This window comes from Mustela erminea, chromosome 2, assembly GCF_009829155.1.
Source record: "Mustela erminea isolate mMusErm1 chromosome 2, mMusErm1.Pri, whole genome shotgun sequence".
Classification (NCBI taxonomy): domain Eukaryota; kingdom Metazoa; phylum Chordata; class Mammalia; order Carnivora; family Mustelidae; genus Mustela; species Mustela erminea.
Window position 1 is genome coordinate 28,391,032 of NC_045615.1, and position 23,634 is coordinate 28,414,665.

The window sequence follows — 23,634 nt, forward strand, 5'->3', positions numbered from 1 at the left end:
TAGGGAATGTTGTCAGCTGTTTGTATAATTTTGGTTACAGACATTCTTTCATGGGCTTAGAGGACACTTATAATAGGTTTTGGTCAAATCTTTTTTCAGTGTAATAGCTGAAGTAAGAGCAAGAATGTATCACTTCCTTAGAGCCCACTTCATACTTTGGCAGGTTTTAGATGAGTCACCACTAAATTCTCTCTCTCCCATCACTGATGAACAAGAGGAAGATTACTTTAAATAGCTTGAAAACCCAACCCTTACTATGTGTTATTTAGTATGTTACATGAGGATGCATGGGGATGGTCTGGATAAATCTATAGGAAGGATTAACATAATTTCTTAGTTTAAGTCTTGAGCAGTATTTAAGAATAGCCTCTGAGTTTTTAAAAATTTTCCATATCAGATTTTTTGTATGATGTATATTATATTTGTGTATGTGAGAGAAAGAAAGCGAGAGAGAGTGCAAAAGCAGGGGGAAGGAGAGGAGAGAATGAGAGGATATTACTCTATGTAGTTTTTTTTTTTTTTAAGACTTTTTTTGTTTCAGAGAGAGATAGAGAACACAGAGGGAGAGGCAGTGGGGGAAGCTGACTCCAGCTGAGCAGAGAGCCTGATGTGGTGCTCAATCCCAGGACCCTGGGATCAGGACCTGAGCCGAAGGCAGTCCCTTAACCATCTAAGCCACCCAGGCACCCCTCTAGTTATTGACTTTTAAAATAAATAATTAGCTTGTTATTAGTTAAGAGAAAAGCTAAGCAATGTTGTTAATAATATATTTTGGTTTTTATCCAGATTAAAAAATTACCTTTTAGCTTTTCTCAACATTTTGCCTTCAGCTCAGGTCCTGATCCCAGGATCCTGGAATTGAGCCCTGAATCGGGCTCCCTGCTTGGCAGAGAGTCTGCTTATCCCTCTCCTTCTGCCCCTCCTCCCTGCTTGAACTCTCTCTCTCCCTCAAATAAATAAATATAATCTTTAAACAAAAAGTTCAATAACTAGAGACAAAATTTTCTACATGCTTATAAATTGGGGAAAAGAGGCACATGTATTTTGGTTGGCATATCTTATGTCTAAAATAGTATATGCTAAGTAGTAGTGCCTTAATTACTATTAGTTTAATGAATGAATAATTAGATCACTCTAGAAAGGCAATATGGAAATAGTGATAGCTTTGTTATAGAAAACACATTTTAAAAAAAATGTATGTGTTCCACTTATAATATAAATTTAATGTTCTTTTCCATTTTTGTTTTTGTTAAAGAACTTTAGAAAAATAGTTAATAAGTCATGCGTTTCATTTTCACAAACGTAGACCTCAGTTATAGAATAATTAGAGAAAATTATTCCATATACTTAAGTATTACCTTTAAGACATGGCATATAGGACAATGTAAAGAGAAAGAGAGGACCAATAGAAATACCCAAAATTATATGAGAAAATGAGCAAAAGTTGGAACATTTAAGAAATAAAGTTTTCCCTGCTCCTTTTTGGTCAGTTGTAAGGCAATTGAGGGGGGCGGGGATGAAACTGTGTTTTGCCCTTATTACAACATATGTTATCTCCATTGAAATAACCTTCACAGATAAGCTGGAGTGGATGAAGTGGGCAGTGTCCCAGAAAGGGGTTTGTAAAAGTATTATTACCCTGCCATGAGGAAATTCCCTTTTTTAGTCATTCCTTAAGAAACAGTTACTGAACGCCTGTCATGTGCCAGGTACTCTTGTCAGTGTGGAGGAACAATAGCCAAGTCGGCCATCTCTGGCTTTCCCACTGGGGTTCAGTTGAAGAGCAGAGAGTTTCAGGAAGTACATGGCACTCTACTGAAATACTATTTCATGAAGAATTGTTTTATTCTCTTTCTAGGTGGTGACAGCTACTGGGACACTTGCTTTAGGAATCAACATGCCTTGCAAATCTGTGGTTTTTGCTCAAAACTCAGTCTATCTGGATGCTTTAAATTACAGACAGGTATTGCAATATGCATACAGTCACTATTGCCTTATGAAAATATGGCCATAAAATGGTAAAATATCTGAGCTGTTAGTTTAAGAACATATTGCAATTCATGTGCTAGCACACCCTAACATTCATTCATGTCTGACTGTCTGGTTTAGCTGTGGTATTATGGTAGGCACATGAGTGTAGAATTACATCATGTGTAATCTGATGGCCATCATAATCCTGCTAGCAGAAAGAGTCATCAAATATTCTAAGTGAAATAAGGCAAGCAGAGAAAGTCAATTATCATATAGTTTCACTTATTTGTGGAACATAAAGAATAGCATGGAGGACATTAGAGAAGGAAAGGAAAATCGGAGGTGGCCATCATTGGCCATCATTGACCAGATATGTGACTTTGGGTGAGATAGATCTTAACCGCCTGACCGTTTTCTTCCTGTCTCCAAAATAAGGGTGATAATTACTACTCCACAGCATTTGCAAGAATTAAATGAAGTTATTTGTAAGAAAGATAAATATCAAAGGTGCTAGATAAACATTTACTCATACATTTCCTGTGCATGTGTTTTTGCACTCTGGAGTTAATACTTCTCTCTTCTTTGCTCCCAATACACAGCCTATTACCAAGCCCACTTCGTTATTCTCCTAGATGTATTTGATTTTTGCCTTGCAATTTCTGTTTTCATTATCTCTCATCATACCTTCTTGGCCTTGTATTATTAAAACAGTTCTCTTGATTTTCAATTCTCCTTACTCTTCTATGTCCCATACACAGTTTAGTTTGTCTTCATATGGCTTCCCTGCTCAAGAATAATTTTTTTTAAAGATTTTATTTATTTGACAGAGAGAGAGATCACAATTAGGCAGAGAGGCAGAGAGAGAGAGGAGGGGGGAAGCAGGCTTCCTGCTGAGCAGAGAGCCTGATGCAGGTCTCAGTCCCAGGACTCTGAGATCATGACCTGAGCTAAAGGCAGAAGCTTAAACCACTGAGCCACCCAGGCACCCTAATTTTTTTTATTATATTTTTATTATCTTCTGTTAGTCACCATACAGTACATCGTTAGTTTTTGATGTAGTGTTCCAAGATTCATTGTTTATGCACCACACCCAGTGCTCCATGCAATATGTGCCCTCCACGATACCCACCACCAGGCTCACCCAACCCCCCAATCCCCTCCCCTCTAAAACTCTCAGCTTGTTTCTCGGAATCCATGGTCTCTCATGGTTCATCTCCACCTCCGATTTTACCTTTCCTTCTAATGTCCTCCATGCTATTCCTTATGTTCCACAAATAAGTGAAACCATATGATAATTGACTTTCCCTGCTTGCCTTATTTCACTTAGAATATTTGATGACGATTTCTGCTAGCAGGATTATTTTTTAAGGTATGGGCCAACATTCAAGCTTTTATCAAAATGCCCTCCTCCTTTTCTCTCTAAATACTTCTTATTCTTGTAGGCTTTGTTCTATCCAATATAACACTCTTCTTATTTCTCACTACTTTACTAACCCCTGTCTTTCTGATCTCTCCTCCTAGGGCTGTGTTCTGCATGAGCTCTCCTATCCTATATCATCTTTGGGAGTCACATGCATTTTTCACTATGTGTTATGATGTTTCAGATGATAGACTTGGGAGTCAAAATGCCAGGGTGTGAGTTGGATCTTCCACTTTCTGGGGTTTGACTACAGACAAGTTTCTTCTATCCCTCATGCCCCTATTTCTACTTTGTAAAATGGAGATAATGATTATATTTACCTCATATGGTTGTTGTTGTGAGGTCTATATAAAAACAGTTCAAAGGATTTAGCACTTTCTAAGCACTTAATATATGAGAACTAATACCACTTCCCTAAAGAGTTTGTTTTCAACAAGTAGAATTTCAGAATTTTATCTTACTCATGTATTCCTCAATTTGTGCACAATTTTTATGGTGACTTGTAATGCAACACACTGGTGTGTGAGAAAGGAACAAGGGAGAGAAAGTGGGAAAGGAGAGAATTGGTGTAATTAGTTCAGCTGTAAGTGAATTTAAAATTAGGGTCTAGTCTTCTTGTTGTGCTCTGTTCCATCTGTATATCATGATATAAATATATAACATGATTTTTGGCATGAAATAATTACATAATAATGATAAATTTCTCATTCTCAGCTCTGTCTTAGCCATGGTAAATTTCCTAAGTGCTACACATTGGATTGTAAGTTCTGTTTATATGCTGGTTGGACATATGTACAATGTATTTGCTCCAACCCTATGTAAAAGGCTTAATTCTTATACTGTGATGGAGAAAGTAGGGAAGTTTTACTTTGTGATTCTCTTCTGTTTCCAGATGTCTGGACGTGCTGGAAGACGAGGTCAAGACCTGCTGGGAGATGTATATTTTTTTGATATTCCATTGCCCAAAATAGAAAAACTCATTAAATCCAATGTTCCTGAACTGAGAGGACAGTTCCCTCTTGGCATTACCCTGGTCCTACGACTCATGCTGCTGGCTTCCAAGGGAGACGACCCAGAGGATGCTAAAGCAAAGGTACTGAGCTTGACGTTTTCTGAGATGGAGTCTTCACTACTGGCTTGGCTGTGGTTAGGTTTGCTCTTTCTTAGAAGTCTGTAGCAATAACTTTTAAGTTTCACAGGTTTTTATGCTTTGTAATGTCTTGCATAGTATAGGGTTGCGGCAGAGTGGGAGAATAATAATTAGTTTTGTTTGTCTCCTCTATCAAGCATAGAATTTGTGTTAGTTGGGCATTTGGAATTAAAGATTACTTTTTTCATGTGTGGTTGGTATTGTCCTATAGTAGTTAAGGGTGCTGGCTATTGATTATATTTTATTTTATTTTTTAAAGATTTTATTTATTTATTTGGAGAGAAGGAGGCCGAGAGTATGAGTGGGAGAAGGGGCAGAGGGAGAGGGAGATGGTCTTATGCAGACTCGTTGATGAGCGCAGAGCCCGATGTGGGGCTTGATCTCATGACCCTGAGATCATGACCTGAAATCAAGAGTCAGATGTTCAACCCACCTTGGCACCCCTGGCTATAGATTTTAAAAGATCTGGGTTAGATTCTATTTTCAAAAGGAACACAATTTCTTGTGATCATTTCATAATAAAAGAGTTTATTTTTTGTAAAAAAGCAAAGTAACCCAAATTCATGAAAGAATATTTAATTAATGCAAAAGGTTAAAAGAAAGCAAAATCATACTAGGTCTCATCATCCGAAGACAGTCATATTATCATTTGCCATAGGGGTACCTTTGGTTTTCAAACACTGATATACTTGATTAGACATTGATTGATATGACTATAAACTTTTCCTGAGATAAATATTTCGTGTCTAATCTCACAATGAAATATTTAAAATTCATAATGAAACAATTTGGTTTTCATCCCTATGAAGTTGCATTGTTTTTGTGTATTGATTAATATGTCCAATTAAACCAGTTACTGTTTGTTGATGTGAGGAGTCTTTCAGGACTTCCTTGATGAGTTGGCTCTTACGTTGCTGATGTCTTACAGAGCAGGCACATATCATTTTAGACCAAAACTTCCCCATTTCTGCATTCTTAATTTTTGCTTCTGTGTAGGAGAGAAGAATACATCTTTTAGCAAGCTTTAAAAGATTTTTAAAGAGAGTTTATTAGAGTGGTTTATTTTCTTTGCCTTGGCGTGTTTGAGAAAATCTGTCTGTAATCTTCACACATGAAAGGCTCAAATATGGACATAAAATTTTTAGAATATTCCCTTTACTCTTCACATCAAAGTAAGAGAGTTTCATTTCCTCTGGCATATACTATTATGGTGGAGTAGACTCTTTTAGTATCCCCTAGTAGAGCCATGTAATTCCTATTTTCTTGTAGTTGATTTTTTTCTGCCTATGTATTTATATGAATTTAAAAAAAATCCTTATATTTCAAATTCTTTTCCCCAGGATTTTCTGTTTTGAGGGTCATTTTTTAAATTGACCTTTTAGTTCTATGCTAAGAATTTTTAATCTTTATGTTTACATAAAGCATGCTCATAGGAAGCTTCAGGTTCAGTTTTTAAAATTTTGGTAAAACAAAAATAACATAAAATTTATGTTATATACATTTGCATTGGACAGTGCTCAAGTAGTTTTAGAACTAAAAAGAGATATCTTAAATTAGATTTTTGCTATTTGTTTCTATTTTAATTTGTTCAGTTTCTTATCAGGAAGGGTTGTATTTTTAAATCAAAAATTCTTTTTCTGTACTCCATTGCTATGTTTTTCTTAATTATAAGAGAACCTGTGAAGTTTATCTTTCACATTGCTGAAGCTGCTGTCCAGAGTTTGTTCTACTCTTTTGTAATACACATGTGGATTTTAAGTCTGCTACTGGAATTTTAATTTTCCTGAAATTCTTCACTATTTCTTATATCACTTTTTTACATAATAAATAAAGTATTTTTTAGTGTCAATTTTTAATTGTCCATTTACCTTATGCTGTTTTGCCTTGTCTTGTAGAGGTCATATCTTATGGCATCCATTAAGGGTGCCAAATAATTTTTCAAAAAACTTTTTTGCTGCATAAAGAAAGCAATTTTACAGGTCAGCTTTCCCCCAGCCTTTTTTTCTTCTTTCTTTCTTATCTTTCTTTCTTTTCTTTCTTTCTTTCTTTTTTTTTTTTTTAAGAGTAAAAGTCAGTGTTCTTATGATGTTTCTACAGAAACTGATCCCTGATCATCTTGCTGAACTAACCTCTTCCTGATTTCCCACACGAGCCTAGTACCTGCTGCATGGATATTTCAGACACATTACAGTCTGAGGACCATGGCTTTGCTGTTTCTTTTGCTTGTAGTATCTTTTCTCGGATATGTGCATAACCTCACTCCTTTACCTCATGCAACTTTTTTCTCTAACATTACTCTCAGTGAAGCCTACTGTCACTGCTCTTTCTAAATTTGTAAATGTATCTCCTGTCCGCTGCACCATGATCTGTGTTCATTTATACATAACATGTATCACTCCTTACATAGCACAAATATCTATCTATCTATCTATCTATCTATCATCTATCTATCATATATCATGTTTTTATTTATTTTCTCTATATTTTTCACTGGAATATAAGCACTCTGTGGCCAAAGATGCTTGTCTTAGTCCCTGGTACAGATATTTAATAAATACTTTTAGTATATTTTAGTATCTTAGCAAGGTGATCAGTTTTCTTATAAAGAGTTTCTCTCTTGTGGGTTTTTCTATTTCTCACTTGAATATAGGTACATTTAAGTCAGATGGGCTGCCAAAAAATAGGATATATGATTTCACTCTGGCTTCTCTCTGGCCATCTAAGTGCTATTCGAATACCCTATTAAATGTGAGGGTAGCTGAATAGCTTTTGGCTCAAACGTTAGTGTTTGGTACATTTTAAACTTATGTAGCTTTTCTGGACTGAAAGTTCCTTGGTCTACTCTTGCCAGTCTCACTGCCGCATTTATCATATGGATGCCACTCATCACTACAAACTATGGTATACATTTCTGTCAGGGGCCTTACTATCTTAGTACGACTTTAGTTATGTGTCTAGATCTCTAAGATTACAGTGAATCACCATGAGTTGCTCACTCTCCTACTACTCAGCTGTTGCCATCCATGGCTAAATGCAAAGCAACAGAGAGAGACAGGAAGTAGGAAAGGGCATTTGGAAAACTCTCAAGAAGACTCATCCTAAAATAAAAGTGATGGGCATTATATCCCCCTTCCTATCTCCCTTCTTTTTCTCATCTGTATCCTCCCAGCTTCCTTCCACATAGTTCACTGGCCTTACAGTGAGGACAGACTCTTCCTAGGCTCTATAAACTCTCAGGTCTAATGGTAGCCAGGCTTAAGTTTGGTGATATCAGGAAAATTTCCTTTTATTGGAACCTCAGAGATGTTTTAGTGGGCAGCTCAAAGTTACCTGAACTGCTACCTCAGGGCTGTTTTACACCAGAAACAAAGCAATATTTTTAATATTTTTGTTTTAATCAACCTATTCTATTTTTTTAAAAAGATTTTTACTTATTTATTTGACAGAGAGAGAGAGAGATCACAAGTAGGCAGAGAGACAGGTGGAGGGAGAGGGGGAAGCAGGCTCCCTGCTGAGCAGAGATCGATCCCAGGACCCTGAGATCACGACCTGAGCCAAAGGCAGAGGCTTAACCCACTGAGCCACCCAGGCACCCCTATTCTATTATTTTTGCCACGACACTGAAGTGAATATAATAGGAAATCTTGTTTTCCTCCAGAATGAGCCAAGAGGTGTAAGCTCGTAAAAGGGGTTCACATTTATTATCAGATCTTTCAGCAATATTTCATTTCTGATGACTCTGTTTTATATATTCTATTTGTTAAAGGAAGGATATGCCATGTAAGAAGATGGTACAGCAAGTAATGTGAAATTTAACTGAATCTTATATATTGCAGGAATCTGTGTGATATAATAGATATGGGTAATAACTATCCTATTGTTATATATTCTTTTATGTGATAGGTGCAGTGACAGGAGGGACAGAGGTAAGGCTCAGGAGAATAAAGTATAAGCCTCAGAGACAGGAGTTAGGGCACACTATGTGGGACTATATATGAAAGATACTAAGCTCGCCAAGAGGCGAGAGATAGGAGCAGCATGAACATTTAGGTGACTGCCTTTTTAAGTTTCTGTGGAAAAGGCAAGACAGGGCAGAGTAAGCAGTTTAGGACTGGCTGGTTTGAATAATTCTGCTGGGTTTTGGGCTTAGCAGGTGGACTCTTGTCGCCTTGTACATGCCTCTGGGTTGATTTAGGACACCAAAAGTATTGGCTAGATGTGTGAGAATTAGGGAAGGAAGTAGTTAGGGGTATAAACTTGGGTTTGGTTGGTTTGTATATGATAGGCATGCTTTTAGGCAAGTTGTTATCTTTAGGAGTCAGCTAGCCCAGGAAGGGACAATCTCTCCCCAACCAGAAAGATTTTTTGTTTGTTTCTTTTTTCAGAAAGGTTTTTTAAGATGTCAAAACATCATTAGAAAAAAATTTAAATTACAATATATCTGTATCACTATTTACAAATATATTTCATAAAACTAATATGTTGTGAATTAACATATTCTTTTTTAAAGGTGCTGTCAGTGCTACAGCATTCATTGCTGTCCTTCAAAAAACCCAGAGTCATGGAGATGTTAAAACTTTATTTCTTGTTTTCTTTGCAATTCCTTGTGAAACAGGTATGATTGCTTTTTGCCTTTTTGTGAAATAGGAATGGTGCTGTCTTTACTTTTTATCCTGCTGAATTGTGGTCTTTAGAAGATTATATCCAATGACTAATAGTTCTTTAATTAATATAATCATCACACTTGGCCCAGGTAATGATTATTAATCTCTCTTATATTGGCATTAAATACTGTTTTAAACTAGCACTTAATGTTATTTATTAATTAATGGATGTGGTGTGTTGAGTCAAACTAATAAATTGTTTTTGTTCTTTAGGGCTATTTAGATCAAGAAGGTAAACCAGTGGGGTTTGCTGGACTTGTATCACATTTGCATTATCATGAGCCTTCTAATCTTGTTTTTGTCAGTTTTCTTGTAAAAGGCCTTTTCCACAATCTCTGTCAGCCAACTAGGAAAGGTAAGCTTGATGGTTGTGTGTATAATCTTGAAATAGTAACAGAGACCATAGTGAAGCTAGCACTTCAGGAAAATTTTTTCTACATAGAAAACACAAGTTAATATTTAGATAATTTAGAGATACAAAATTAGATAAAGTTTTGTATACCTACTAATACAGATCATATGGGAGATAGCCATATTTTGTGACATCTATTTTAAAATGTCAGTTTCTTATGAACTTTAGTGATTTCTGGACTCCAAGACTCAGAACAAATTAAAAAATATGTGATTTTTTAAATAAATATTTTTCCTAATTAAATGTAATATGTGCTCATTATAGAAAAGGGATATAGTCAGGCATTATGTTAAATATAATATTCACAATTAGTATTTATGAATATTCCAATCATATTCTTATAGAATATAACTGTATATTTAAATAACTGATGTATTAATTGTACAATCTAGAATCTTATGTTCCTTGAAATATAGTTATGCCAGTATCATATAAATTTTTTGTGAATTCCATTTTTATGCCCACCTAATATTCCATTTAATACATTTTTTTAAAATTAAAAATTATTTCTATAATTAAGGCCGAGACCCTTAAACAATGTCCCTAAAAGACATGTTTTCTTTTTGGTGCTTAAATTTATTGTATTTCCTAATGCTTTTCAAATGCAATGCCTTTTACAGCATTGCTTTATTTCTGTCATAAATGGATAGCAAAATTTTACTTTGTGCAATAATCCAGTTCATTATGCTCTGAACATGCATTGTTCCCTGAAACAAGGTTATTCAGGGAATTCTGTCCCTGCAAAAGCTCTGTAAAAGAGAAATAATTTCCTGCAACAGGAAGTACAGTTGTGTTCATTGCTGTATGGGTGTGGGTGGGGTGGGAGGGTGTATGCTATTATAAGCATGGAGATAGAAAATTTGATAACTTTATGAGGCATGTGATATGGCTATTGCTCCTTTGTAAGTAAGGAAACGGATAAAGAGACGTTAAATAAATTACCATGGTCACACAATTTTTTAAAAAATATTTATTTATTTGACAGACAGAGATCACAAGTAGGGGCAGTCAGAGAGAGAGAGAGGGGAAAGCAGGCTCCCCGCTGAGCAGAGAGCCCGACGTTGGGCTCGATCCCAGGACCCTGGGACCATGACCTGAGCCGAAGGCAGAGGCTTTAACCTAATGAGCCACCCAGGTGCCCCCATGGTCACACAATTTTAATAAGTGCCAGAGCCAAGATTCAAATATAAGTAGTCTGACTCTAGAGCCCAAATTATTAAAGGTAGAACCTTTTTAATCACTGCAGTATAATGCTCATGTGTTATGAAGGATAGAAAGTAAGTCAAGTGATTGTACCTTAATATGAGTGGCAATAAGGTAAAGAAGGAAGATAAAACTGGGAGGTTATTTGTAAGCTGAATTTTGGAAAGCCTTAAATGCTAAGCTAAGGAGATTGGATTTTGTTTATGAGGTATTGACCTGCAAACAGGGATTTTTGAATGGGTGAGAGACAAGATCATAAGATGCTTTAGGAAAACTGATCATGGCCTGAAGTTAAGGGAGGGGGATGGGTAGAATCCAGGTAAGGAGATGAGGCAATTTGTGGTTGGAATGATTTTGGTACAAACTAGTGTGAGGGTAGCAAGAATAAAAAAGAAGGCACAGATGTAAACTGTCAGCAGACATAGTCATTCCTTCGTTGCTATATTTGTTACATTATTTTCAGTTTTCATGAAATAAAATGCAGTATAATATCCAATTTAAATGTTAAAAATGGGATTGGCACTTTTTTTTTTTTACCTTTATAACAAGATGCTTTGTATTGTATAGATTCAAAACATTTTTCTCAAGATGTTATGGAAAAACTAGTGTTAGTATTGGCAAATCTGTTTGGAAGAAGACCTCTTCCAGCAAAGTTCCAGGATACTACTGTCAAGTTTTATCAATCAAAGGTAAAATGTATGCTTCTGGTAACATTAAATAATTAATGTCATTAAGTAGTTCCTACCATAAATGATTCAGCAGCAGTAGGATTTTATCAATATAAGGTTCATTTGTTTATAGAATAATAGTTTGTTATTTCTGTAATCCCTGTTATATTTAACCTCTAATTCATAAGCCTCTCCATATCAATACACCAAAAGACTAAATTTCTTGGGAAAAAATAAGGTAAAAAATTTTGCCTGTGTTTTCCATTTGATTGTATGACTGTCAAATTATAGCATTCAGTGGCTAAAGAAATAAATGTAGATAATTACACAGTAAATGAAGAAATTGTTCCTATCATTGAATCTGTAGTTCCCTTAGGGTCTTTTTACCTTGGGAGGTAGGGCTACAGGCAAGAAGTGTATGTTGTGAACTATAATGTCCTCAATGAAAAAACATTAGAATGGTCATTAAAGAAATAATTCCTTGACACATGTAGAATAAAAGCAGGAAAACTCTTTTCCAATTTTATTTGCAACATATTCTTTGATCAGGATTTGCTATTATTAAATCAACATCAAATACTGTTACTAATATACCCCACTGGAATCTGAGAAAGTGGGATAGGTGGGTTATAAAATAGCTTTAGTAAAAGGTGACAAGGAACAAAAAGAGATGAGTCAATCTACATTGTCTAACTCCACAATGTCAAATTACAAATCTTAGCCCTCACAGAATGTTCTCTTGACCAGTGAACATAACTTTAGTCATTGACCTATCATCTTCACATTTTTTAATCACATGTAAACTCTTGAAGTATTATTTGTTTTGTTTGAACAATTTATATTTAACTTAGGAATTCAGTATCTAGCTTATCACAAAGAAAGACACATAAAGATAAACACTAAAGGAAGGTTTTGCATGGAGACCTCCTGTCTTTCTCGCTGTCTGCCAGTCTCTTTCTTTTTCTCTTTTTTAAAGGTCATTGGAAATTTGTGCACTTTCAGGTAGGATATAGTAGAAGGTTATCACTTGTGTTGCAATGGAGAGCTGTGGAAACAGTGAGGATTTGACTGTCTAAAATTGTAAAATGGCAAAAACTTACTAATGATGTAATGGGAATCTTTAATCATGGCTTCCTACCAAATTTGTTCATTCTGAACACGGTGTAAAAATATTACTTAGCATATACAGAGAGCTGCTTCTGAGATTAAAACAATTATTAAAGCTTTTAGTGACCATATGAGGCAGAGTAACAGAAACGTGGGAGACATAGTGATTCTATGAGTTTATTGAGAATGTTTACTGAGTACCAGGTCTGCATGAAATGCTGGATTACTACACCAAATGTTTGCAATCTTGTGGCATTTATTAAGTAAAAACCCACTAAAAGGAAGGTTCTGCACTTATTCATAGGCTTGTATGCCCCTCAAGACATTTTTGAAGGCTTTTAGAACTGGAAGATGTGGAAGGTTAGGAAGCTCTGTAGGAAAGAGGTAGATCTTTGGCAGTCTTTTAGGACTGAGAAAACAAGTCCCACCAGCCTCATACTCAAAGTCCCAAGAGACTCATGACTCAAGAACAAAGTTAAGTCAGGTATAGATGGAAACCTAATAAAACTGGAAAACTATACCAGCAATACCAGCAATACCACTTTAATCTCTACTTGGACTGAAGTGATCACATCTTCAATCACGTAACCAGGCACAAAAATGGGAAAACTCACTCTGGTGGAAGATAATATCATTTGAAGCCTATCAGGTCCTTTTGTAAACAATTTATGGTGGAAAAAAAAATCCCAGAACTAAAAAAGTGAATAAGCAAGAATATGACCAATTGGCAGAAAGAAGAGCAGGCAATAGTAGTCGACACACAGATGATTCAGATATTAGAGTTAAGAAGCAGAGAATTTAAGTATGATTAGTATGTTCAAGAAAATTGGAAAAATGATAGATAAATAGGAGAAGTGTTAGAAAACAGGAGATAGTGATAGAAAAAATTCATGGAAGTTTAGAGAATTTCACCAGATAATTAGAATTTTATCACATAATTAAATGGAAATGTCAGAATTGAGAAATATAATATCTGATCAGAATATGCCTATCAGAAGTCAGAATCAATGAGCTGACAGCTCAACAAAAAGTACCCAAACTGTACCACAGAAGAAAAAAATTGAAGGCAGATAGCATAAGAGAAATATGGATTACAGTCAAAAGGTCTAATGTTATGTGATGGGAGTCTATTAAGAAAAGAAGGGAAGAAAATGGCAGAAGAGTATTCAAAACTCTTCTATTTGGGAATTTTCTAAAGCTGGTAAAAGGCAGCACTCCATAGTTCCAAAAGCTTATTAGTCAACTTCAAGAAGGATAAATATAAATGTTAAACTAAAACTACTGAAAGTAAAAAACAAAGAGAAAATCATAAACCAGCTAGAGCTGAAACAGGCATTTCCTTGAAAAAAGCAATGATATTGATAGCTGACTTTTTAACCAAAATAGTTGAAGCTAGAAGAAAATGGGCAAAAATTTCCTCCTACTCTATTTTCATACATAAATATGTATGTATATTTTGCATGTTTTAAACATAATTTAAAATAGGCTAAATATATTGTAATTGATTTAATAATACATCAGGAAGGTATTCATGAATCTTATTTTACTTTTTTAACTTTATTATTACTGAGGTATATCTGATATACAAGGAATTGCACACATTTAATATATATGTCTTAATAGTTTGGACATGTGCACATATCCATGATATCATCACTACAACCCAGGTATGACATATATTCATCATATCCCCTATTCCTTGTGTGTTAGGTGGTTTTTCTTTTTTTTGGTAGGAGCACTTAACATGAGATTTATCCTCTTTATGTATTTTAAACTTAACAATATTGTATTGTTAACTATAGGTACTCCACGGTACAGTCGATCTCTAGAATTTATTTATCTTGCATAACAGAAACTTTATATCCAATGAAAAACAATTCCACCTTTCTTCCTCCACCCAGGCCCTGGGAGTCACCATTCTAGTCTCTGCATCTATGAGTTTAACCATTTATTATATAAGTGGAATATAAATAGAATTTATAAGATATAAATTCCGTTACATGAAATCATGAATTACTTGTCCTTCTGTGACTGGCTTATTTTACTTAGCATAATATCCTCTAGGTTAATCCATGTTTTTGCTAATGGAAAGATTTCCTTCCTTTTAAATGTAGTATAATATTCTATTGTATGTATATACCACATTACCGTATCCATTCATCTCTTGATGGACATTTGGGTTGTTTCCATATCTAGCTTATTGTGAATAGTTTTGAAGTGAACAAGGGGGTACAGATATCTCTTCAAGATCCTTATTTTAATTCTTTTGATATATACATGACAATGGGATTGCTGGATCATATGGTAGTTCTATTTTTAATTTTTTGAGGAAAACTCTAAATGTTCTCCATAGTGGCTGCATCAGGGTACATTTCTACCAATGTACAGGGATTCTAATTTTTCTATATTCTCCTCAACACTTACCTTTTTGATTTTTTGATAATACCCATACTAACAGGTAGGAGACAATATCTAATGGGGGCTTCATCTGCATTTCCCTAATGATTAGTGCAGTTGAGCAACTTTTAATACATGTAGTGGTCATTTGTATGACTTCTTTGGAAAAATGTCTAATCAAGTCCTTTGCCCACTTTTTAAATTTTTTTGCTATAGAGTTGTAGAAGATTTATTTATATATTTGGATATTATCCCCTTACCAGGTAGTTGAAATATTAGAACTATTTTCTTCCATTCTGGAAATGCCTTTTCACTTTATTATTTCCTTTGCTATGCAGAATGTTTTAGTTTGATTTAGTCCTACTTATTTATTTTCATTTTTTTGCCTGTGCTTCTAGTGTCATATAAAAATCATTTCTAAGACCAATGTCCTTATATTTTCTTCCATGAATTTTATAGTTTCAGGTCTTACATTTAATTCCTTAATACATTTGAGTTTGTTTTTATGTACAGTGTATGGTAAGGGTCAATTTCATTCTTTTACATGTGTTTATCAAATTTTGCCAACACCATTTGTTGAAGAGATCATCCTTTTCCCATTGTATGTTCTTGACACCCTTGTCAAAGATTTTTTGACCATATATACTTGGATTTATTTCTGGACTCTATTTTGTTCCATTAGTCTATATGTCTTTCATGATACTAATACAATACTGTTTTAATTACTGTACCCTTATAATGTGTTCTAAAATTACAAAATGTGATGCCTCTGGCTTTATTTCCCCCCTTCAAGATTATTTGGTGATTCAGGGTATTTTGTGATTCCATATGAATTCTGGGATTGGCATTTTTCTGTAAAAAATGCCATGAGATTTTGATAGGAATTGCAGTGAACCTATAGATCACTTTGGATATTTTTGATATCTTATTAGTAATTATTATTTTAATCTATGAACATGGCATTCCTTTGCATTATTTGTGTCTGCTGTAATTTAGTTCATGAATGTTTTTTCTTTTTTTAACTTTAACCTGGACCATCACTTTATTTATTTATTTTGAATGTTTATTTAAAATTTTATTGCTTTTCCTTTTTAAGGTTATGCTAGTCACCATACAGTACATCATTAGTTTTTGATGTAGTGTTCCTTGATTCATTGTTTGCATATAATACCCAGCGCTCCATGCAATATATGTCCTCCTTAATACTCACCACTGGGCTCACCCATCCCCCACCCTCCCCAAAACTCTCAGTTTGATTCCGAGTCCATAGTCTGTCATGGTTCCTCTCTCCCTCTCATTTCCCGCCCTTCATTTTCCCCTTCCTTCTCCTAATGTCCTCTATGTTATGAGTGTTTTATACTTTTTAAAGTGAAGAGATCTTCACCTCCTTGGTTAAGTTTATACCTAAATATTTTATTCTTTTTGAATGCTAAAACAAATGAGATTGTCCTAATTTTCTTTTCAGATACTTAATGTATAGAAATACTTTTTTTTTTTGAAACACAACTATTTATGTTGATCTTGTATCCTCCAACTTTGCTGTTACCGTTGGTTAGTTCTAATAGTTTCTTGTATATGTGTTAAAAGAAATATCATATATTTTAGGCAGACAAAAACATCTAAACTTGGGAGACTTGAAGATGTAACAGGTCATGAAATCTACTAGAAAGGATAATGTGTGGGTAAATATAAATAAATATCTACTGTATCCAAAAATAATTATAAAATCTATTATATATATATAAACTAAAATGCATGATAATCATAACATAAGTGTTGGGAAGGGTAAATATATTTGAATATTTTAAGTTCTTATACTATTAAGAGTTGTGAAAATTAAAAATGTATTTTATATTCTCTGGGATAAAGACTAGCAAAATAGTGCACAAGTGTTAATAGAAGAAAACCTGATTTTAAAAAAAGGCAAGAACAGAGAAAAATAATATATAATATATGGTCTGGATAGAAACTAAATATTAAATTTGTATATACAAACTCAACTGTATAAGTAACTGCATTGGAAAGACATGTACTAAATACTTCAGGTAAAATACTAACATTTTTAGATATTATTAAGAAAAAAACCACAATTCTATGCTGTTTATACAAATCACATTTTAGCTATATGGTCCCAGAAAGGTTGAAGGTAAAATGACAGAAGAATAGGTATGCCAAGTAAATACTTACCAGAAGAATCCGAAATTCCTGAGTTGCCTGAAAATTAGATAGATGCATTTCTAAACACATAGGTCAACAAAAGAAATAGCAGGAGAGTTAATAGTAAATAGTAAATAGTAAATAGTAAAATACCTTTTAAAATTATTATCTTAATGAAGTCTCAAAAGTTCATTTTCACTTTTGTTTCCTTTGCCTTTGGAGACATGTCTTAGAAGTTGCTGTGGTTGATGTCGAAGAGGTTACTGCCTATGTTCTCCTCTAGGATTTTGATAGATTCCTGCCTCACATTGAGGTCTTTTATCCATTTTGAGTTTATCTTTGTATATGGTGTGAGAGAATGGCCGGGTTTCATTCTTCTATACATAGTTGTCCAATTTTCCCAGCACCATTTATTGAAGAGTCTTTTTTCCACTGGATATTTTTTCCTGCTTTGTTGAAGATTATTTGACCACAGAGTTGCGGGTCCATCTCTGGACTCTCTACTCTGTTCCACTCGTCTATGTGTCTGTTTTTATGCCAGTACCATGCTGTCTTGGTAATCACAGCTTCGTAGTAAAGCTTGAAATCAGGCAAAGTGATGTCGTCAGCTTTGTTTTTATTTTTCAACATTTCCTTAGCAATTCGGTGTTTCCTCTGGTTCCACACAAATTTTAGGATTGTTTGTTCCAGCACTCTGAAAAATGTCAGTGGAATTTTGATCAGGATGGCATTGAAAGTATACGGCACAGATATAGACAGATATAGACTATTGCCCTAGACAGCACAGACATTTTAACAATGTTTATTCTTTTGATCCATGAACATGGAATGTTTTTCCATCTTTTTGTGTCTTCTTCAATTTCTTTCATGAGTGTTCTGTAGTTCCTCGAGTACAGATACTTTACATCTTTGGTTAGGTTTATTTCCAGATATCTTATGCTTCTTGGAGCTAGAGTAAATGGAATCAATTCTCTAATTTCCCTTTCTATATTTTCATTGTTAGAATAATTACACTGATACATATACATTGATACAAATACATTGTTAGAATGTATAAGAAAGCAAATGATTTCTGTGCATTGATTTTGTATCCTGCCACATTACTGAATTGCTGTATGAGTTCTAGTAGTTGGGGTGGAGACTTTGGGCTTTCTATATAAAGTATCATATCATCTGTGAATAGAGAGAGTTTGACTTCTTTGCCAATTTTAATACCTTTTATTTCTTTTTGTTTTCTGATTGCTGTTGTTAGTATTTCTAGTACTATGTTGAAGAACAGTGGTGGGAGTGGGCATCCTTGCTTTTCATGTTCCTGATCTCAAAGGGAAGGCTGTCAGCTTTTCCTTATTGAGAATGATAATCGCTGTGGGTTTTTCATAGGTTTTATGAAGTTGAAGAATGTTCCCTCTATCCCTATATTTTGAAGAGTTTTAATCAGGAATGGATGCTGTATTTTTTCAAATGCTTTTTCTGCATCAACTGAGAGAACCATGTGGTCTTCTCCTTTCTCTTATTGATTTGTTCTATCACATTGTTTTGCGAATGTTGAACCACCCTTGCATGCCATGGATAAATCCCACCTGGTCTTGATGGATAATCTTTTTAATGTACTGTTGGATCATATTCGTTAGGATCTTGCTGAGAATCTTGGCATCCATATTCATCAGGAATATTGGTCAGAAATTCTCCTTTTTGGTGGGGTCTTTGCCTGGTTTGGGGATCAAGGTAATGCTGAATTCATAGAAAGAGTCTGGAAGTTTTCTTTCTGTTTCTATTTTTTGAAACAGCTTCAGGAGAATAGGTATCATCTGTTTTTTTGGATGTTTGGTAGAATTCTCCACGGAATCCATCAGGTCCTGGACTCTTGTTTTTTGGGAGGTTTTTGATCACTGCTTCAATCTCGTTACTAGATATTGGTCTATTTAGGCTGTCAATTTCTTCCTGATTCAGTTTTAGAAATTTATAGATTTCCAGGAATGCATCCATTTCATCTAGGTTGCTTAACTTACTGACATATAAATGTTGATAATTTCTGATGATTGTTTCTATTTTCTTGGTGTTAGTCATGATCTCTGCCCCTTTCATTCATTATTTATTAATTTGGGTCCTCTCTCTTTTCTTTTGGATTAGTTTGGCCAGTGGTTTATTGTTCTTATTGATTCTTCTAAAGAACCAGCTTCTAGTTTCATTGATGTGTTCTGCTGCATCTCTAGTTTCTAACTCATTGACCTCTGCTCTAATCTTGATTATTTCCCTTCTTGGGCAGGTGGTTGGCTTAATTTGGGGTTGATTTTCCAGTAAAGAGTGTTGTTGTATTCAGGATTTTTCAGTTTTTTGGAGTGAGGCTTGGATGGCTTTATATTTCCCCACCCCAGGACTGCCTTTGCCATATCCCATAGGTTTTGGACTGATGTGTCTTCATTCTCATTGGTTTCCATGAATTGTTTAAGTTCTTCTCTGATTTCCTGGTTGATCCAAACATTCTTGAGCAGGATTGTCTTTAGCTTCCAAGTGTTTGAATTCCTCCCCAAATTTTTCTTGTGGTTGAGTTTCAGTTCCAAAGCATTGTGAGAATAAGCAGGGAATAATCTCAATCTTTTGGTATTTGTTGAGCCCTGATTTGTGACCCAGTATGTGGTCTATCTTGGAGAAAATTCCATGTGTGCTCGAGAAGGATGAGTATTCTGTTGTTTTAGGGTGGGGAGTTCTGTATATGTCTATGAGGTCCACCTGGTCCAATGTGTCGTTCAAAGCTCTTGTTTCTTTATTGATTTTCTGCTTGGATGATCTATTACTGAGAGTGGCATGGTAAGATCCCCTACAATTAATGTAGTCATATCAGTATGACTCTTTATTTTGGTTAACAGTTAACTTATGTAGTTGACTGCTCCCATATTGGGGGCATAAATATTTATAAATTGTTAGATCTTCTTGATGGATAGACCCTTTAATAATGATGTAGTGTCCTTCTGTATCTCTGACTACTGTATTTAGCTTAAAATCTAATTTATCTGATGAGAGAATCACTACCCCAGCTTTCTTTTGAGGCCCGTTGGCATGTAAGATCGTTCTCCATCCCTTCACTTTCAGTCTGGATGTATCTTTAGGTTCCACATATGTCTCTTGTAGACAACATATGGATGGGTCCTGTCCTTCTATCCAGTATGCAACCCTGGGCCATTTTTTGGGAACATTTAGGTTGTTTATGATGAGAGTGATTATTGAAAGATAAGTTTTTATTGACATCATGTTGCCTGTGAAGTCCTTGTTTCTATAGATTGTCTCTATAAATTTCTGTTCTATGTCACTCTTGGGTTCTTTTTTCTTTTATAGAATGCCCCTCAATATTTCTTGTAGTGCCACCTACTCTTGCCAGTCTTATCTCTCCAACCATTTTGAATGTCAGCCTTGCTGGATAGAGTATTCTTGGTTGCATGTTCTTTTTATTTAGTATCCTGAACATGTCTTGCCAGCCCTTTCTGGCTTCTATGGACAGGGCTGATGTTATTCTGATGGTCTTTCCTCTGTTCATAAGGCATATCTTCCCCCTAGCTGCCCTTAAGACCTTCTGTCTGAAATTATGATTCGTGAATTTCACAATTAAGTATCTGAAAAGCTTCTGCACAGCAAAGGAAATAGTCAACAAAGCAAAGTGGCAACTCACGGAATGGGAGAAGATATTCACAAATGACACTACAGACAAAGGGCTGATATCCAAGGTTTATAAAGAACTCCTCAGCTGAATGCTCAAAAACAGATAATCACATCAAAAATGGGCAGAAGGCATGAACAGACATTTCTCCAAAGAAGACATATAAATATTTAACAGACAAATGAGAAAATGTTTATTATCATTAGCCATCAGGGAGATTCAAACAAAACCACATTGAGACACCACCTTATACCAGTTAGAATGGCCAAAATTAACAAGACAAGAAACAAGTGTTGGAGAGGATGTGAAGAAAGGGAACCCTCTTACACTGTTGGTGGGAATGTAAGTTGGTACTGCCACTTTGGAAAACAGTGCAGAGATTCCTCAAAAAATTAAAAATATAGCTACCCTATGACCCTGCTATGACCCTATGACCCTGCCCAAAGATACAAATGCAGTGAAAAGAAAGGCCAGATGTACCCCAGTGTTCATAGCAGCAGTGACCACAGTTGCTAAACTGTGGAAAGAGCCAAGATGCCCTTCAACAGATGAATGGATAAAGAAGATATAGTCCATATATACAATGGAATATTATGCCTCCATCAGAAAGGATCAATACCCAACTTTTGTATCAACATGAATGGGACTGGAAGAGATTATGCTGAGTGAAATAAGTCAAGCAGAGAGAGTCAATTATCATATGGTTTCGCTTATTTGTGGAGCATAAGGAATAACATGGAGGACATGGGGAGATGGAGAGGAGAAGTGAGTTGGGGGAAATTGGAGGGGGAGACAAACCATGAGAGACTGTGGACTCTGAGAAACAAACTGAGGATTTTGGAGGGGAATGTGGTGGGAGGTTGCATAAGCTTGGTGGTGGGTATTATGGAAGGCACGTATTGCATGGAGCACTGGGTGTGGTGCATAAGCAATGAATCTTGGAACACTGAAAAAATAAAGTAAAAAATTAAGAAAATACATTGGACAAAATATAAATAGGATGAAAATAAAATGAAATCATTAAATATTTTAATTAAACAATAATAAATATACAAATACAAGATGTAACTCATACAATGTTTAGAGCAAAATTTATAGCCTTATAATTATATCTTAGAAAAGATTAAAGGCTGAAAAAAATCAATGATTTAATTTTTCAGCTTAAGCTCAGAAAATAAAACAAATAGAAAATCTAATTAAAGGTAAATTTTACAAATGTCGGGACATAAAATGGGATATTACTACAGATCTTACTTTGGACATTGAGAAGACTAAAAGAGGGTATTATGAATAATTTATGCCATTACATTTTGTTATTTGGACAAAATGGGCATATTCCTAGAAAATGCAACCTTTCAAAACTAACCAAGGAAGATATAAAAAGTCCTGTGTCTGGGATCTATTAAGGAAATGTGGTCAGTGTTGTACGGAAGTGTTGAATCAATATACTGTACACTTGGAATTAATATTAAACTAGATGTTAACCACACTGGAATTTAAATAAAAAATTAAAAAAAAAAGAAAAAGATGGTGTTGATTAAGTAGTGTGAAAGCAAAATTTTAAGTGAGTGTACTAGTTTTTATAAATACATATAGAAACAAAAAATGAATTTTACTTCAATTTCACAGATGAAAGAATGTAACAATTATATTATTGAATAAATAATTGACTAAATAAATTGAATGAATAATTGAATAAATAATGTGACTACAGAATTATATTGCAGTGTTCTTTGCCACTCTTCCAAAGTTTTAGTATTCAAGGAAGGCATATAGATCTTTCTAAAAAAACTATTTGGCTTTCCATTGTTCTTAATGATATCCCTGATGATTTAGGTTTTCCTTGATGATCTCCCTGAGGATTTTAACGATGCTTTACATGAGTATAACATGGACATTACAAAAGCCTTTGCCTCTTTCCTACTAAATGTTTCCAAATTGGCTGATATGAAACAGGAATATCAACTCCCATTGTCAAAAATAGGTAAGTATATCTTAGCTCCACTGTGGAACAATTTAAAGAAAAAAAAAAAAAAGAATATTTTTTCCAGAGGAAGAGAAGAGCCTGGGAAGGATCAGTTATGCCTTAAAAAATCTGCTTTCCAAAGAAGGAAACTCTTGATTTTTAGAAGCCAAAAGGGCAGTGGAGAATAAAAATAAATAGAGTCATTTATAAACCATCTTGATTAAAGACTGCTTTTGGGGCAAGCCTGGAAAGTGCAGTAAGGACATTTATGAAATGAAGAGAATATGAGAGACCATTCTATCACTCATTTTCTTGAAGAAATATGTATAGACTTGGAAGATTACCTGGACCCAAACTCTGGTTCTGCTATTCTTAGAAGGGAGACCTTGGGCAAGATTCCATATTATTTCAATAATCCATATTCATGCCTCAATTTTCTCAAAAGTTATATAAAAAAGAGAATGGCTTTACAAACCTAGTTTGGGTGAGATTTAAATAATTCAGTTAATATATGTGAATATCATAAAACAGTATCTAGCACATAGTAAACACATTAATCTTTGCTCTTATTTTTCATAAGCCATTGGATATAAATTGAGGGGAAAATAAACAGGAAAAGCTGACTTGGATAAAAGGAAAGGGTTGAGTCATGGGTAGCAATTTCCTAGTTTTATTATACCCTAACATCTTCAATTGGAAAAAGGAAGCAGAGCCTATTACTTCCTGGGCCTATTAAAGTGAGAAGCAGCATGAACAAAAGCAAACAGTAACAGTGGATCATTGTGAACATCTCAAAGGAAGCAAAATAGGAGTGCCTTCATTACAAATTAGAGTCACCTTTGAATGCACAATCTGGTGCTTTTTGAG

General features: G+C 34.7%; 1 protein-coding gene across 7 annotated transcripts in view; it reads left to right on the forward strand.

Moving 5' to 3' along the window:
* The window catches only part of DDX60 (DExD/H-box helicase 60), a 113,753-nt gene that overhangs the window by 72,061 nt on the left and 18,058 nt on the right, over positions 1–23,634 (forward strand). For all 7 annotated transcript variants that reach the window (XR_004283171.1, XM_032332591.1, XM_032332590.1 and 4 more), the window contains 6 exons: positions 1,859–1,963; positions 4,284–4,484; positions 9,052–9,156; positions 9,419–9,560; positions 11,388–11,509; positions 22,638–22,785. Coding sequence is in view for 6 of the 7 variants with exons in the window: in XM_032332591.1 (XP_032188482.1) it covers positions 1,859–1,963; positions 4,284–4,484; positions 9,052–9,156; positions 9,419–9,560; positions 11,388–11,509; positions 22,638–22,785 (823 nt within the window). In the remaining variant the exon portion in view is untranslated. The remainder of the gene's footprint in view (positions 1–1,858; positions 1,964–4,283; positions 4,485–9,051; positions 9,157–9,418; positions 9,561–11,387; positions 11,510–22,637; positions 22,786–23,634) is intronic.